Raw genomic sequence first — 17,185 nt, 5'->3', positions numbered from 1 at the left:
ACCATGTTGCTTTTTGCTTAGCATTTTTTTCCATTCAATTCAATTTTAATTTATGGTCTGTTGTATATGTGGCCAGATTTAAATACTGAATTTAATAGTGGGTCACAGAAGTGCTTTTCAAATCTAACAGTGAATCAGAAGCCACATTTGTCAACATTGGAGTACATGATCTATCAGATGTCCAGGATTTTTGGCACATTCATTAAAGAGGGGGATCGATCCCCTTCCAACCTCCTTACATCAACTCTAGCCATGGTACAGAGGTCTTAGGGGAAATTTAAAAACTAGCCCAAATTTGCTGCAAAAGTGTAAATGGTGTTCCATCCATCAACCCACTACACAATCCGTTATCAGTTTTTTTTTAAATGGAGTCCAAAACTGTGATTCAGTACATTACCATTAACTTTTTATTGTATCCATTTGTTCATTTAACCACCTACTCACCACCACATAAAAGATGAATATTTGGCACCTTCTTGTTTGGACATGTTCCTTTAGAGGACTTACTTTAAAAGTATTGACTCTCTCAACACCTTTAGTGGATAAATACACTGCAAGGTGTACTGAACTATACTAGACTAGGATTGTCCCACGTACAATCCCTCATTTGTGCTGAGTAAATTGATCTTAGCTGGAACAGTGATGGGACACTACAGGTGGCCTAACTGTCATATGCTTTGCTAGGAGAGGAAAAATCATCCATTTTTAATCATTGTCCTGTGACTCCTGTGAAAAATTGGCAGCAGATGAGAACAGAATCAAATTTATCTGTGTTACTCCACTCCCTGATAGCCTCCCAACACTTTCTAGGCCTAAATATGAAGAATGACCAATAGCCTCTGGAACTGTACACCAGCACAGGCCATTGCCTCTCAGAAGGGAGCAAAATGAGGAGGGAGGAATAAGCTTTTTTTTAAAAGAAACTTTTTTTCTCTCATTCAGGAGTAATAACGTGGAAGTACAGCTCCTCAAAACACCATGAATAAAAGAATGGAATCATACAAGTTGCTTTCATCAACACAGACTTCTCTGCCTTCTTATTTCTCACAGAAGAACCAGGAAAGAATATCAATATTAATGTAAAAATATACTCCTGCTGTGCAAAAAAGCATTTCAGTTCCAGCCGCCACCAAGAAAATAAAACATTTGCAATTACAGAAAACGCATGTTGAGAAAAAAAAATCAAAACTAGAATCTCTAACCATCATTCCACAGTAAAAGAGCTTTTCCAGCAAGCAAATTACCACATGGAAATAGCTTTTATAGAGATGGAAGAAAAATCTTGCAACTAATGTTTAATAACATGCTTATGCGATGGATGTCAATTTAATTTCCTCCTTTCTTTTTGATCTGCTAAAGACGGTCAGCACCTATCATACACATTATCCTATGGAAATGAATGGCACATATTGGTTCCCAATTTGGATGTGCATTAATTTATATTGAAGTATGCTTATCTGGTAATATAAAGATTGGATGTGTTTCTCCTCTTGAGGTTTGTAATATTCAAATGGTAACCTAGTATTGGTTTTTAACTGACACTTGGTTTGACAGCAGTTTGTGTTTTTGTAAAATAAAAAAAACCTTAATTATTTGAAAGTGAATAATTTTAGGCAAATGAAGTTTCACAGATGTCTTAATCAAAAGATAGTGGATAGAAGTTTGTTAGCACACAACTAGCTGTTCCAGGTGATGTCTATAGGAAGATGATCAAAATAGTGGTTCAGTAAAAATACTTAGCAATGGTTCACAAAGGATAGAATGTTTCATTCAAAACATAATTTCCTCACCATTCCAATGCACTATGAGTGTCCTGGTATCTTTTCTTATAGCTTGTTCTGAATTCTTAAAAGAACTGTTACAGTAAATTGACTTGTTTGTTCATAATAAAGCCTGCAAAGGAATATTAGACATTGCTGATTATACACGTGAGCTGCTTTACCAACATAGCATGACACGGGACATCATTTATACATAACTCAAAGTTAGTACTGAGGCACTTTTGAGTTCTGCCTATCAGATTACATGCAGTTGCATATGATGTCAAATGCCATGTGCGTGCTTAGATGATGCAATGGAAAGCTGAGAGAAGCAGAAGATTTGCACACTTGGCATTGAATCAGTTGTAGTTAGTTTGTTTACCATTGCTAAATATATTTTTGATAGGATTGTTTTAGTGACTTACCCAAGATTTTAAACTGAACATGAGTGATGAAGTATTTGAGAATCTTTGCAATTGTATCAACAGCCGATATGAATTTATGTGTGCATGAGTGCATTGAAGCACCTTAATACAGATATGAAATGCTCCATCATTGCTTTTTTTCCTCCCTACAGCTCTATGGTATGTGTTCATTGTATCCTTTTACCTTCATAGTGAAATAAATGTGCCAGATGCATCTCCTGTGCCCATTCCTTTGTTATATATTCAAAAGGATGCAAACCATAAGAGGTTTTGCTGCAGTGCACACCACAGCTGTTGATGAACTGTTGGAGGATTGTTGCACTGTGCTTTAGAATCAGTGGGTTAGAATATTTCGGCCAGTCACAAAACCCAGGGCATTGAAATTATACTGAGATGCTCACATTCAAACACTAAAGGGACGATTTTCAGAGTTTGCATGGCCTGCTTGGAGAGCCTCGCCTGCTTGGCACACATATTGGGGGGAATTGTATGCGTGGTGCTAATGGTTTTCCTTCTGCACTACTGTGATTTCTTAATATGGTGAGGCTCCCTGCTGGCACATCAACCTCGGAATATTACCCCTTAACGGACTCACCTGAAATTCTTCTCTCTGCTATCTTAATGGAGGTGTTAACCTGTTTAAAATGAATAATGTCTCCACTAAAATAATGGAAAGAGGGATTTCAAACACATTACGTGTTCATACACTAGGATCCCACTGTAATTTTAAGGCCCTGGTGATTAAAATTCATCATCTAAATGTTCTGATTTGGGATCATTCTAAGATAAATTCTAGTAACTTTCAGGAGTACATTTTGAAGGAATCTGAGTGAAATCCACTTCGCAGGCTGTAAACTCAATTAAATGATTAACATCAGTAGTGGAAAGGTAGGTCATGATTTTAGGAACACAGGAAAAAATTGCCAAGCCTGTTACAAAGGTTGTTGTGATAAGGAGTGAGTCAGGTTTTAAGGAGGGAAATTCCAAATTCAATTGCATATCACTGAGTATCCTGTGTGTACCCAAACACAGTCCATGTAGTAATATTAGGAAAGCTTTATCACTATATTAAAGTTTTTAGTGTGATCTAATGTAAATGTAAACAGTACTTCAATAGCCATCATGCAGGCAGGGGACAAGGCGAGCAGCAAATCGCCTTTACCCTGGCAACATGATGCCCCGAAGATTTTAACCAGTGAGAAGCAGCATCTATCCGACAGACTTGAGCAGAATGACAGGAAGGCAGGAGACCGCTTCCAGGGACCAAAGGAACACTCTCTGGCACTCAGTTATGTCGCCGGGAAAGGGTTCGGGCGGGCCTCACAGTAGGGGGAAGGGGGAGATGCCTGGAGCAGGAGAGGCCTAAACATTCCTTCTGGGGCCCGGAGGATCACTTTTGCTCCTCCAGGCCCCACAAGGAAAGTCAAAAAAATAAAAGCACTTACCTTTTTGGGCCTTTACTGGCCCCGACTCCTCTTCCCGCCCGCTAGGTTGGCCTGGCAAGAAAGCCACAACGGCTTCCCTATGCAGATCTCTGGTTAAAATAGCAATCGGGCCCCGATGACCACATTAGAGCCCAATCCGCATGTTTAAAGAAGGACCTTGCAGATTTCTGGCAGGTGTGCTTCTCACCTGCTCAGAAGAGCAGGTTTAAATGGGAAACTGCAGGAAGAGAATGGGACCTTAGCAGGTAAGACTCACGGGTGATTTAAATGCCCACCTGCTTGGTTTCTGCTGGATGGGCAAGGTTGAAGTCGTCCTAATTCTCTGCTTCACTTGGTTTCCATAAAGCTATTTTTAAGTCCATTTTTGAATTTAGAATGCCATGACACCGAGCTGGGACTGTAGACTAGCTGTTTGTTAATTTTCTATTTATGGAGCATTGACTTAAGTATTTTGAGAAATGCCAAGGCTATAGGTCCAACTCCTTACTGAAATGAATTATGAAATCAAGAGACCATTGAATAATTATGGAAATGAGACCATTGAAGATTATTTGATCAGTGATCTATGTTCCAGGGGTAGTACAAACATAATATGGATCTTAGTTCAGAGAAATATAGGTTTTGGACAAAATCATTGCACGCTGAACCAAAGCTTAACAGTCAACTGTTCTCTTGTTTCATTTGCTGTTTCACATCCTTTCTATCTCTTTGGATTATTGTATGTTTACTTCATATTTTTCAGTGATTTTTTTTTTCCTCTGTAGAATGTTTAAATCCTTCCTTTCCATTAACCACCATTTGTAAGGTTTTTCAAATTCAGAATTTATTTCCATCTGTATTCCTGTCCATTGTTTTGTTTTGGTGATTTTATAGGTATTGTATTTTGAAAAATGGGACTTATTTTTGTAAATGCTGTAAACTTAAGCAAAAGGCGGACGGGAGTGCCAATACCTTTTATGTTACCATTACCTCTGAATAAAATTCAGTAACTGCTGGGTAATTACAAAAAACAACACAAACTTCATTTTCAGTGCTATATATGACTTTTTTGCATAAAGTCTGTTACCTTTTTCATCAAAATTACAATTTTTTTAAATCACTGAATTAGCTCATGTTTTATATTGGTGAACTTCTTCGTTCCATATCATAAAACTGGTTTATTTTGTTACATTTAAAAGAATAAAAACATGGAGTTGATGGTGAGAAAGGCAGTTTTCCATGTGTGGACAGTAATTTATGGATAATGTTCATTCAGAACTCCTGTTTTTTTTAGTTTTCTTTCATAGAATGATACAGCACAGAAGAAGGCCATTTTTCGGCCCATCATGTCTGTGCTGGCTCTTTGAAAGTTGTAACTGAACTTTCCAAGCCAAGTTTCAAACATAAGTAAGACACGTTGTATATTCAACTCAATCTCCAACAATTGTTCTCGTACAGTATGAAAAGTCTTTAGAAATTAAGTGGGGATACCATCACTTATTCCACACAAGCCCAATTAAAATCAAAACGCAAACCTATTTTCTATATCTCATATGCCCTGTTGCAGAGAGATTGTGCTGTATAAGAGTATGAATGGTTTCGAATAGGACACCAATTATTGTGCGTCAGATGACAAATTAATATCATTTATTTATATGACCCCTTATATTCTCAGGATGTCTCCAAGCACACCTCACCAATTAATTACTTTTGAGTTATAGTAATGTAGCCAAATGCAACAGCCAATTCCACATAGCAAGGTCTACAAACAAGTGAAGGAATGAATAACCAGTTAGTGTTTTGGTGATGCTGGTTGAAGGAGGACCATTGTCCAGGACACTAGGAGAACACCCTGTATTTCTTCAGACAGTGCCATGGAAATTACGCCGTGTCCACCTGAACAGGCAGATGAAGCCTCAGTTTAAATTTCATCTAGAACGTGACACTTCCAGTACTGCACTCCCGAAGTACTATACTGGAGTCTCAGCCGAGATTATCTGCTCAAATCCTTATATAAGCTGCTTGGGAGTGAAAATCAACTTTGGCAGGCTCACAAAACGATCAGTCGCGGATCAGGTGCCCGTTCTGTACCCTGCCTGAGTTGCGCCCCTGCTGAAGTTGAATTTCACCCCCCCCCCTCCAACTTATCTCCTAACCTAAACATTTTTAGATTTCAAATAACCTTTTACAATCCAATTCTCAAACATTTAGTTGCAATTACATTGCAAAGTTTGCAAGAAATGGGAATAATTAAGTTGTCTGGGAAAATAAACAGATTTACAAATTCTGTCAGCAGGAATACTGCAGACTTATCACCGATACTTAAAAGTAACCAAGATTCACACGCTGATCTTCGCAGCAGCATTTCTTCTTCAGGAGATCGACGAGACACTGCCAGACATGATACGTTTAACAAAATACCTGCGAAATATGTCACCAGATTAGTAAACTGTAAAATTCCAATTATAGAGTTGGGTGGTAAGATCATTTGTTGACACAGTTTAACACATACCTTGCCTTGCAAGAAACTTTAATTGGGATTATATGATGCTGGTGTCATGTACTATAGGCTACTGTTAGTTTTAGTTTTGCTGATAAATATACAGGGAGTGAAATTGGGCCATTTAGTGCCCGTTTTATTAGGCACTATGCGGCCAACTAAACCTCGAAAATGGGATGCGTGTGCACACTTTTGACGGGAAGTGCGCAGGGCGCCATCTTGGTAAAGGGGTTTGCGTGCGCACCTAACGACCGCCAGCAGCATGCAGAGTTGTGAGATCATGGGCCCGATATCAGCACCCGCTATCGGGTGCGTTCCTGGCTGGGGGGGCTCCGAAAATCGGGGATTCCCAGAGCGGGTCGGGAGCCTGGCTCCAACCCGCCCACATCCGGGTTCCCCACAGATGCGCTGACGTGTGCGCACAACCCCTGCATGTGAGACTCCTGCAGGCAATTAAAGCCGCCGGGGTGCCACTTGGCAGTATTTAGTGTGGTATTTCAGGTCGTTAACAGACCCGATTAAGGGAATATTTCAGGAGGGGTAGGATTTTACAGAAAACTGGGACTGTTTCCCATACTGGGGGAAACACTCCCAGTTGAAATGGACGTGTTGCAGCCATCAGCCTGTGGCAGCTGCAAAGGTCCATTTGACAGGTGGGGGTGGGGGGGAGACCCTCACCCATTGCAGGAGGCCACTCTGTCACTTTCGACAAAGTTTGGCCTCCACCACCCTCCTCCTGACAATCAAATTCATCAACTTGCACACTTACCCCGGGGTCCAGACACATTTACCTACCTTGCGGACCCCCTCAGATATACATCTTCTGGATGGGGGCTGCCGTAGCTGCAGTCATGACCTCCTCGGAGGGCGAACAGCATCACCAGCCTCGCCGGCCACGCCGTCCACCTCTGACACGTGGAACTCCACAACACAGTGCTGTGACACATCCACCTGCACAGCAGGAGGGAGGGCAACCGCAGAGAGAGATACTTCGCAGAGGGCACTACCCTCGCCACAGGGTCCACAGACCAAGGCTCAGCTTCCTGGACCTCTCTGAGCAGCAGTGCACACGGAGGCTCAGAGTCACTTGACATGTAGTCGTGGACATCTGCAGCCTTCTTCATGCCGAGCTGCTCCCGGCTGGCCCGAGCACCATCTTCTTACCTGTCGCTGTCAAAGTCACCACTGCCCTCAACAACTTCTCCTCCGCATCCTTTCAGCGTGCCACCAGGGACATCGCCGACGTCTCTCAGTCGTCTGCACAAAAGAGCCCTGCAAATACACCTACACCCACTCTGCAGTGACACAATGGGTGGCATCACGTGTGGGTCTTCATTGTGATCCTCAGGAAAGGGCATTATTGCACAAACCAGACAAGATTCGCAAAGACGTGGCAGTAGTGGTGCCAATATAATATGTAATGCGAGTTGGTCAGAAATTCAATATAAGTAAAAACCATGACAAACCCTCAAACACCCTTCTACATCCCCTTCATGCTCACGACACGTTTGCCTTACGCTTCCTACTGCACATATGTGATGCATGCCCTGTGGCTGCAGCACCGTTAGTGGCAGGTTGAGTGAGGCTGACTGTGAAAGAGATGCATGAGAGGGTGAGTATGAGATAGAGCCATGAGATTTTATGAGGATTGGGTTGAGTGGTCGTGGCGGGATGAGTACTGGCGAGGTGAGTAAGTGCAGGTAAGATGAGGATGAGGTTTGAGTGGGTGTGAGGGGTGATGTGACAGAGTAGTGTTGGCAGTGCAGAAGGAGATGTGGGGTGGGGGCAGTGATGTGGCAGACGGAGTGTATGGGAATGAGTAAGTGTACTCACTTTGGCTGACCTACTTAGGTCATTGAAGCACCTCCTGCACTGTATGCAGGTGGGCGATATGTTGGTGGTGCAGGTGACCTCCTCTGCCACCTCGAGCCAGGCCTTCTTGGTGGCAGAGGCAGGCCGCTTTCACCCGCCCGCGGGGGGGGGGAAGATCTCTGTCCTCCCCCTCCTCCTCACCCCATCCAATGATACCTGGAGTGAGGCATCATTAAACTGGGAGCAGCCTTCCCCCTGGGCTGCTCCATGCTGTAATTTTTCCTATTTCTTGCAGCATCAGTCAGTGGAGGACTGCCCCTTTAAATCGAGCTCCTCCAGCTGACAGACCTTACTGCGCATGCGCAGTCCGCCCACCGCGCAGCTCAGCAGCGGGGAACCCGGAACAACAGGTAAGTGGATCCAATTAGGCTGCGATCGGGCGCGGGGCAGACTGATTTCACCGGGCACGTTACCCACGCGCCCAATCCCCCCCCCCCGCCGCGAACCCGCAGCCCTGGTATTATCGAGCCCCATAACACGAATCAGTGTGCAACACTGATTTAAAGGGACAGCTGCTATTTTGGAATTCCACACTCCATCCAACACACTGTCTTAACCTCACACAGCTGAACATGAGTTAAAGAGCATGAAGTGTCTCCCACCAGCACTATTTAAAGTGATCATGCAGGAGTTACAGCTTAGTTGCTGGATTATTTCTTCTGGCTACTGATGCAGTTGTACGTGTTTTTGGAGGTTTCCTATATTTGGATAAAGTTTCAGTACTCTACGAGGAGTGGGCTGGCTGGCTGGCTGACCGGTAAGAGCAAGGGCACTGGCGGAGTGGCAGAGGTGGGAGCAGGAATGCTGTCATCCTGAGAGAGGACAGCAGGTTCATGTTCCATGGAGCCATGCCACTAGCTGCCTCCTGTTGGGCGCCAGCTTCTCCAGCAAGAAAGAGGGAAGTGTGTCAGTGAGTGTCCTGCATGATGTTTGGGTGATGTGGCTGTCACGGTTGAATAGCTACCAGTGTGCATGAACTGAGAATTATGGATGTGAGGCTTGCTACAGTGATAAGTGTGTGAGTGTGAGATAAAGTGTATGATTTGAACGGTTGAGTACTGAAAAAGAGATTGTTGGTAAATGGGTGATGGGAGTGTAGTGAATTGAGCAGTGGATGAGGCTAGTGGTGCAGTTGGTATGATATGCCACTTGAAGCTTGAACTCACTCACCTTGACAACTCGTTTTAAATCATTGAACTTATTCCTGCACTGCATTCATGTTCTTGGAGTTATGCTCCTCCCCTACTCTCTCCCACTGCCTCTTCAGCACATGTCTGAATGGCCTCCTGCCCCACTGCGGATACAGGATGCCCTTCCTTCTCTCCACCTCTTGCACCGAGGCCTCCAGTGCATCAGCAGGGAGCCTTGGTGCATGCTGTCTCCCAGGTGCAGCCAATCTGCAAAGTATCACAGCACAGATTCAGTATTGAAACAACGCCCACCACTTCTTGCAGCCACGCTACACCTCCCCTTTAAGAGGTGGAGGCTGCCTTTAAGAAGCTCAAGCCCCCACTCACAATATCGGGGCCCCCTGCTGAAGCATGGAGCCAATCAACAGCGCATGTAGCGCTGGCTGCACGCAGCTATCGTTTAAAACAGCAGGCAGCACGAATGTAACATTCTGCCTGCAGCGCCATGAGCGGGCATGGGTTAATCACAGACCACACTCCTCGCTCCTGTTTTCAGGGGTTATCCAATTTAACCCCCACTGACTTCTGAGACTATGCCAACCGACATTTACAAAGCTTCTTGAAACACCCTGGAGTTTAGTTCCCTTGGGGTGCTATCTCTTGTACACTGGTTGCCATATTTGTGTTAAAAATTCCTGTCTGCACTATTTTGAGAGTTTTTGTTCTGAGAACTTTTAAAAGACTTTAGGACCAATTTACCTGGCCCTTGCACCAAAGAACTGAGCTTTCCATGGGCGCACGGTCCAGGAAAAAGGAGTGGCTCACCGGTTCCTGACTCTTTAGCACTAATTTGTGATTCCAGGGGCTTACCTGTGGGAGCAGATCTTGGCCTGCACCTGCAGTACGTGCAAGCCAGCCAGAATGATGTAAATGAGGTTGAAGGGGTACTTCTGGCCTCCCATCTCTGTGTCCATTTGGGACACTTGTTGGATACCTAGAAAAAAGCTGATGCTGTGGCCTTCCCTGAAACCCCCACTGAATGGGTTTTTAGCATTGCTGGAGGATTTTATTTTTATTTTTTTCCCCCCCCCCCCCGTCCCCCCACTTAAAAGTTTGCACTTCAGTTAGGATCTTCTGGTTGCTGATGGACATCAGCAACCAGAAGATCCTGATTACCTAAACCTAAAATGTTGTACCTGACTACCAGACATTAATGGTGTCCTGGTGCATATCTTACAGTGTCAAGATCTCATTAAAAGTTTCATCGATCCCAATGGACCAGACTTCCTCATCTCAATTTCCTCCTCTCCTGAAGGAGCTGACTTTTTCTGGGAGTCACGGGCTTTACTTTTGAAGCTCAAGGCATCAAATAGTTTCAGGCCAAACTGTGCCAATTTGTTAGTTTTTTTATGTACAATTTAGAAACACATTATTATGAAGTATATAAATAATATCAGGAGGTAAAGCAAATGACAGCTTTATAATGGGAATAATAACTCAAAACTGACCCAGGTAAGACAATTCCCATGCTTTCATAGGCTGAAAATCCTGTAGCGTCAGAACCAAGTGTGAAAAGGGCTTCTCCCCTGGAATGCACACCCGAAGACGCTATCCCAAGGCTCGCTGGAAATTGGGCCTCAGACATCATCTGTATTAAACCGTCAAGCTGAGGATGCCAATTGGGCATCCTAATGAAGCACGTCAGTCGGCGCCTTGGGAAATTCAATGCCGAGCCAGCCCACAGGCATGTCTTTTTGTGGGCAGCCTCCAGCTGTCCCTTTAAGGAAACCCAGAAAACTGAGCGGTGCATGCTCCACCCAATTGGTGACTAGTTTGTAATGGGATCCTTCTCAAGCCTGCTAGACCCTTTGAAATTGGTAAGTTTGGCCAGGGCTGTTACTAGTTGCACCAGGAGTGATGTGGGCACCCACCAATCATATGGAAATAAGGGAACCTTCCCCTGGCCCTAGATATTCTGGTGGGGTCAGCAGCAGAGGTTCCCAATGGGAAAAGATCCTGGCATTTATGCTGGGATTAACTACCCACAGATTTTTGTTGCCCATGTCTGAGAAGCTGTAGTTCCAACTAGGTGGCAAAGGGAAAGGCGACCATCATCCTACATAAATGGTTTCCCAGCTACTCACTGGATCCTCAAACTACATGCACGTCCTCATCCTTTTGTTCCATATGGAATATAGGCTGTTCATTGAGGTGCACCTCGTGTTACATGTTAATGCTATTTGTTCTGTGTTTCAAGGAAAAGTCAGCCCACAACCATCAAGAGACAAACTGCACTGGTGAGGGACTCGCCAACCTGCGATGCCGCACATACCACAAGGGGCAGACTTTACAAATTACATGTGTGGAAACCATAGAAGTAATGGGCAGGAAATAGGCTTGATGGCTTTGTGGCAGGCCCATGAAAGTCTTCTTTTCAACAACCTTCTTGCTATCCCTTTCAATGTTGAGGGATAGACAGGGCACATCTGTTAATAAGCAGCATGACATCCCATTGACCTTTCTGGAATTTCTACTTGCTGGGGCTGTTTAGAGTGGAGTTTGAACACTGCACCTTCTGATTCAAAGGTAGGAATGCTTCCACTAAGCCAAAGGCTTTCTTGCTGCTGTTGCACCTGTTGTTTCAGAGAAGGAGCAGGATGCAAGCCTGGAATGGGAGTTCATGTTGGAAAAGGCCAGAATTACATGGATAGCTCTTTCCAAAGTTTTTACTTTCACTTTCAATGCTTTCTTTTGCTATGATTTGTGAATGCTTGTGTAAACATGTGTAGATCACCAGGCAGAAATCCATAGTATTTGCATGTTCTGAAAGTGAGGAACGGCATTGGAACTGATGAAAAATTCAAGAAATCGGTGTGGCTTTATGACCTCTGTACATTTGAACACAAGTTGATCTCAGATCTGAATGTGCATTATAACTGGAGCCAAAGATAAGTAAAATGCACGTTTCTAATTTGGAGAGTATCTTTGTAACTCCAACTGCTCTATCTGTTATAGAAGTCGCAATCATTGTTTTATAAAAAATGCTGTAGTCTTTTGAGACTGTTTAAAGAGGTGACCATGGTATGCATCAACAGATATACTAAGGAGGCAACAGATTGGCTATTCCAGAGGGCTGTTAAATTCATTTCACCAACTGCTGATGGTTAGGGGACCAAGGCTTTGGCTCTGCCGTTAATGTGTAAAGTGATCCATAGTGATCACAAGCCTTGTATCTGACTTAACTTACTGATGGTTGTAATTGAAGAAACAGTGGATCCACACATTTTGGGTCAACAGCTCAACAGTAATTGAACATGGTTGATGCCTGGTTACCACCCATGTACCTTTATGCTTGCAAATCCTAACTTATGATCTATGTGGTTAGAGTTAAAAATTGTGAGAATGAACACTTTGAATTATGGGTTGAAACCAAGAAAGAACTTGCATTTATATTGTGCCTTATAATGCCATCAGGATATTCCCAAATTGCTTCATAACCTATGACATTTTTCTGACCCCTTCAACAGAAGTGCTAACCCATTTAAAATAAATAGGTCAGTGCCTCTATTGAAATAGTGGGTAGAAAACTGGCATATGAATATGTGAACTGGTTTTACTCCAATCGTGCAAACAGTGATTTATAGGGTCACATAGGATCAGGAGTAGGCCATTCAGCTTCTCGAGCCTCTTCCACCATTCAATTAAATCATGGCTGATCTTTATCTTAACTCCATTTATCCACTTTGGTTCCATATCCCTTAATACCCTTGGCCTGACAAAAATCTATCAATCTCAGTTTTGAAATTTTCAACTGACCTAGCCTGAACAGCTTTTTGGGGAAGAGTGTTCCAGATTTCCATTACCCTTTGAACAAGGCGATTTAAAACTAGCAAAGAGACTATTATCCCATAAATTAACTTGCTTCTTGTGAAAGATTCGTATTGAACAAAGACTAGCATCCTTAAACTGGCATTCTACAAAAACAACTGTTCCAAAAAGAGTCTCGTTTGTAATGGGGACCTACAGCTCATGAAAAAACTACTTGAAACTAGTGTCAATCAAAGAGTGGTGTTTCACAAAAACACGAGAACTGCATGAAGAACAAAATGACAACCCCAAAATCAGCTGCAGTAACCAGTGGCCTGGTATCAGTGTTTTGGTGCAATACTGCAGTGTCCTGTTTAAAAGGAAATATGATCTCTTTCCCCCATGGTTTGTCCTAATGGTTTCTTGAAATGTACTGCACAGACATGGGTTCACTCCTAAAATTCCTCACCATAGTGAATTCTCAATCTCAGCTGAGCCATCTACTGGAGAAAATCTGTGGATGAGTATTACATATACTGTTCAAGTGATCACACTGATGTGAAAGAGTAAGCTGAATTATATTGACTATTGTAAGAGACATTATCTTGTGAGCATTATGCTATCAAATTCTATGGTAACGTTTTATACGTCCCAAGAATACTGAGAGGTTAGAAAATGTGTTTATTTCAAAATGTTCAGTCAATATTATCTATAGGATTGTTAACTATAATTCACTCATTTATCTGTTAAATATTCTTGACATCCTTCTCATTATTCCATTTTGAAAAATACTCAAGACTGATGAAACAAAAATATGAACTGCTCGGGGTGCATAAAAAAACAGAATGGACAGATTGTCATGTTGAAAAGGTGACTTTGTCAGTCGTGTTATATTTCATGTCATCTGCTTGCCTGATCAAAAATAAAAGGCTGCTGTTTGAAATAGCTAACAGTTGATGAGCTCAGAAGTTCAAAAGGGTCAAATGTTCATTCACATTGTCAATGTGAACACTTTGACCAGCACAGGGAGAATCCAAGAAAATCAGTAATCTTATCCTGCAAACTGCGACATCAATGAAAGAAGAATTACTAGCTTCTAAGCTTTTGGTTGCCGAATGCATCTGTACAAGATACAGAGCTAAAGTTCAGGTAACCGATCTCCAATTGATTCTTCCACAGACTGGTAGTGGTCACTTAACACTTGTACCAGTGCATCGGGGAAAATTGGGACCAATGAATTGCTGAAGGGTTAAAGGTGAGCTCATTCCTATGTTAGTCACCAGCAGTAGCAACTGGTATTTTGATTCTAGCATTGTGTACAAATAAAGAAAAAATCAAGGTTCTTTGGAGACAACAGATCTTTTGTAGGATGCAAGTCTGTTTGCAAAATGGACGTCTCTTTATCAGATGCTGGTTTCTTTTGTGGGGTACTATCTTAGAATATAGCAGAATTCATAATAACGGAAATTTATTTCAGCAAAGTTCCAGTTAAGTTCCATTATAAACAAATCAAGATAATGTGTCCGATTAAAACTTCTATAATGCTTGTATTTTTTTAAAATCAGGCACCTGAATAAAGATGAGGTAATTTCATGATCCCACACTCCTAATGGGGAGATAGCACTCAAAGGGAGTACTGTTTAGAGATATGGTAACAACATTTTAGTCTCCTTGCAAGAGTGTTTCTTCTGGAAGCATAGGAATCCTAATAGACTATTAGTACTTTGGGTAGGTTATAGCTCAAGCTGATATGACAACTACCCTGATAATCCACCCATTGCAAAAATATTTTGGAGAATGGAATTCAGTTTTAAGGATGGTTGCTTGTAGTGATCATAATATGGAACAAGTGCTATTATCCAAATCTATTTCCTAATTGTGTTAGTGTGTTTGCCCTCCCTGATCCTGATCAGTAGGCTTTCACAAACAAGAAAGAACTTTGTGCAACTTGGCTGTGGATAAAGAATTTAACAGCGCATGGGAATGCCAATTAAAGGCAATTAGAACTGAATTGATAAAATTGACCTTCCTGATTGTGTGAAATTTCTCTCTTTTCTCCTGTACAGCACAATTTGCACGGCATAATTTACGGATTTAAAATGCCTAATGGAACTTATTCTGTGCAAAGCATGGTACAGATTTTGCAAGGCATTGCAATAAAGCCAAAAACTAGCCAGAGATCTGACAAATCACTTTAAAAATCCTGTAATCTACATTGTCCAATCTAATAAAGAACAAGCATGAATGACGAGCTGAGCAATCTCAAATTGCAAACAGACATGATGGTAAAGATTCAGATCTTGAACACACACTCCTGTGCTGACAATTTAGACACTTCAGACTACAATTTGTATCTTGTGTCTAATGCGTTTGTATCATATCTTGTGTTAAAAGCATATTCTTGCTGTTTGAGTAAATAGAATAGATAATTCTTTTCTACTTAACTGATTAATGAAGTACACTACTATATGGAATTGCATGTCGTAATCAACCAGATGCAACAATCAAATAGAAAGCTGTCCAAGTTGATCATTATAACTGAATTCCATCACATGTGCACTTATACGCCTGCAAATGGTTTTGAGATATGATTAACATGGAGAGATTGACAGAAAGATGTATTTTAGGGATTTATAATTCATACACAAGGGAAATCTCATGCAACTTTAACGGACTGATTATAGATCAGCGTTGGGTCAGGTTGCCCACCTTCTCTCCCCATTGGTGATAATGTGGGGTATAGGGAGCCCATAAACAAGGGAGCAACAAAATTCCGCACCAAAAATAAATTTAAGCCATTATACAAGAAATCACTTCTTCCACTCTACAGCTCATTATAGTAGCAGACTGCCAGAGCTCTGCCACATGGGGGAGCAATTGGCTTTAACAGCCTTTGCTTTTAGTCTCCGTTCAGTTATGCTTCCCTCATTTCTGTGCAACCAGAGCACTGTAATACATTTCTATGGTGTTATCTGATTTGTACTCTACATGGTTTACTTCACACTTACATTATTTTCGCTCCACTCAACCAAATGTCTTTTTACTGCCCAAGTGCACATTGGCAATATTATTTTACATTCTAACTGCTTCACAAGTAGGGTATTTGTAGGGGGGAAACTAACATTGTCAGTAGATAACTGAATTTCACTTTATGTTGAGAATGCCTGGATATGTTTTTTTTCTACCATGGGGAATTAGACTTTTGGTATTACTGTGCAGTCAGTATTTCTTATGTTCGCTGATGATTGCACAGTGTTCATTTCCATTCTGCGGCGAGTGACTCACCTCCTGACTCCCCAAAGCCTTTCCACCATCTACAAGGCACAAGTCAGGAATACTCTCCGCACGCTTGGATGAGTGCAGCTCCAACAACACTCAAGAAGCTCGACACCATCCAAGATAAAGCAGCTCACTTGATTGGCACCCCATCCACCACCCTAAACATTCATTCCCTTCACCATCGGCGCACAGTGGCTGCAGTGTGTACCATCTACAGGATGCACTGCAGCAACTCACCAAGGCTTCTTCGACAGCACCTCCCAAACCCGCGACCTCTACCACCGAGAAGGACAAGAGCAGCAGGCACATGGGAACAACACCACCTGCACGTTCCCCTCCAAGGCACACACCATCCTGACTTGGAAATATATCGCCGTTCCTTCATCGTCGCTAGGTCTCAATCCTGGAACACCCTTCCTAACAGCTCTGTGGGAGAACCTTCACCACACGGACTGCAGTGGTTCAAGAAGGCGGCTCACCGCTACCTTCTCAAGGGCAATTGGGGATGGGCAATAAATGCCAGCCTCGCCAGCGACACCCACATCCCATGAACGAATAAAAAAATCCACTGCAAATAAAAGCACACAAGTCCAGAACTTGTGTTGCACTATTACCACATTCATATGAAATTAGTTTGCCTTTTTAATGGAGACATTGACCCATTTATTTTAAATGCAAAGTAATTTCATGGAAATGCAATGTGTTTGTATGGTAATTTCATTCAATGTAATTTCTAGGCTGTAGTTTCAACTGGAAGTACACTTTCCTTTCAGCAAACCGATATGGAAGACTATTACAAAATAATAATTAATCAGTGCAAGAACTTATCATTCATGTCTGCAAACCCCTACCAATATTTGAAAGATCTCCCTATATCAGCTTGGCTAACCTGAACGTGGTTGATGTCTGATGTTTCCCAAACATAATGCATAAAGAAGTTATTCGGGGTTGTTAAGGATTCATGACAGGGTTTTTGTGTGAGGACCAG

The 17,185-nt window shown here is 42.4% G+C and overlaps 1 protein-coding gene across 9 annotated transcripts in view; it reads left to right on the top strand.

Moving 5' to 3' along the window:
• The window catches only part of LOC137335195 (band 4.1-like protein 1), a 230,893-nt gene extending 226,164 nt beyond the window's left edge, over positions 1–4,729 (top strand). For all 9 annotated transcript variants that reach the window (XM_068000402.1, XM_068000406.1, XM_068000403.1 and 6 more), the window contains one exon: positions 943–4,729. In XM_068000402.1, coding sequence (XP_067856503.1) covers positions 943–948 — 6 coding nt within the window. In that variant the 3' untranslated portion in view covers positions 949–4,729. The remainder of the gene's footprint in view (positions 1–942) is intronic.
• Positions 4,730–17,185: the final 12,456 nt, after the last annotated feature.

The sequence above is a fragment of the Heptranchias perlo genome, chromosome 19, assembly GCF_035084215.1.
Source record: "Heptranchias perlo isolate sHepPer1 chromosome 19, sHepPer1.hap1, whole genome shotgun sequence".
NCBI classification, from domain to species: domain Eukaryota; kingdom Metazoa; phylum Chordata; class Chondrichthyes; order Hexanchiformes; family Hexanchidae; genus Heptranchias; species Heptranchias perlo.
Note: the sequence above shows the minus strand (reverse complement) of the source record. Positions and strands in the feature narration are given on the sequence as shown.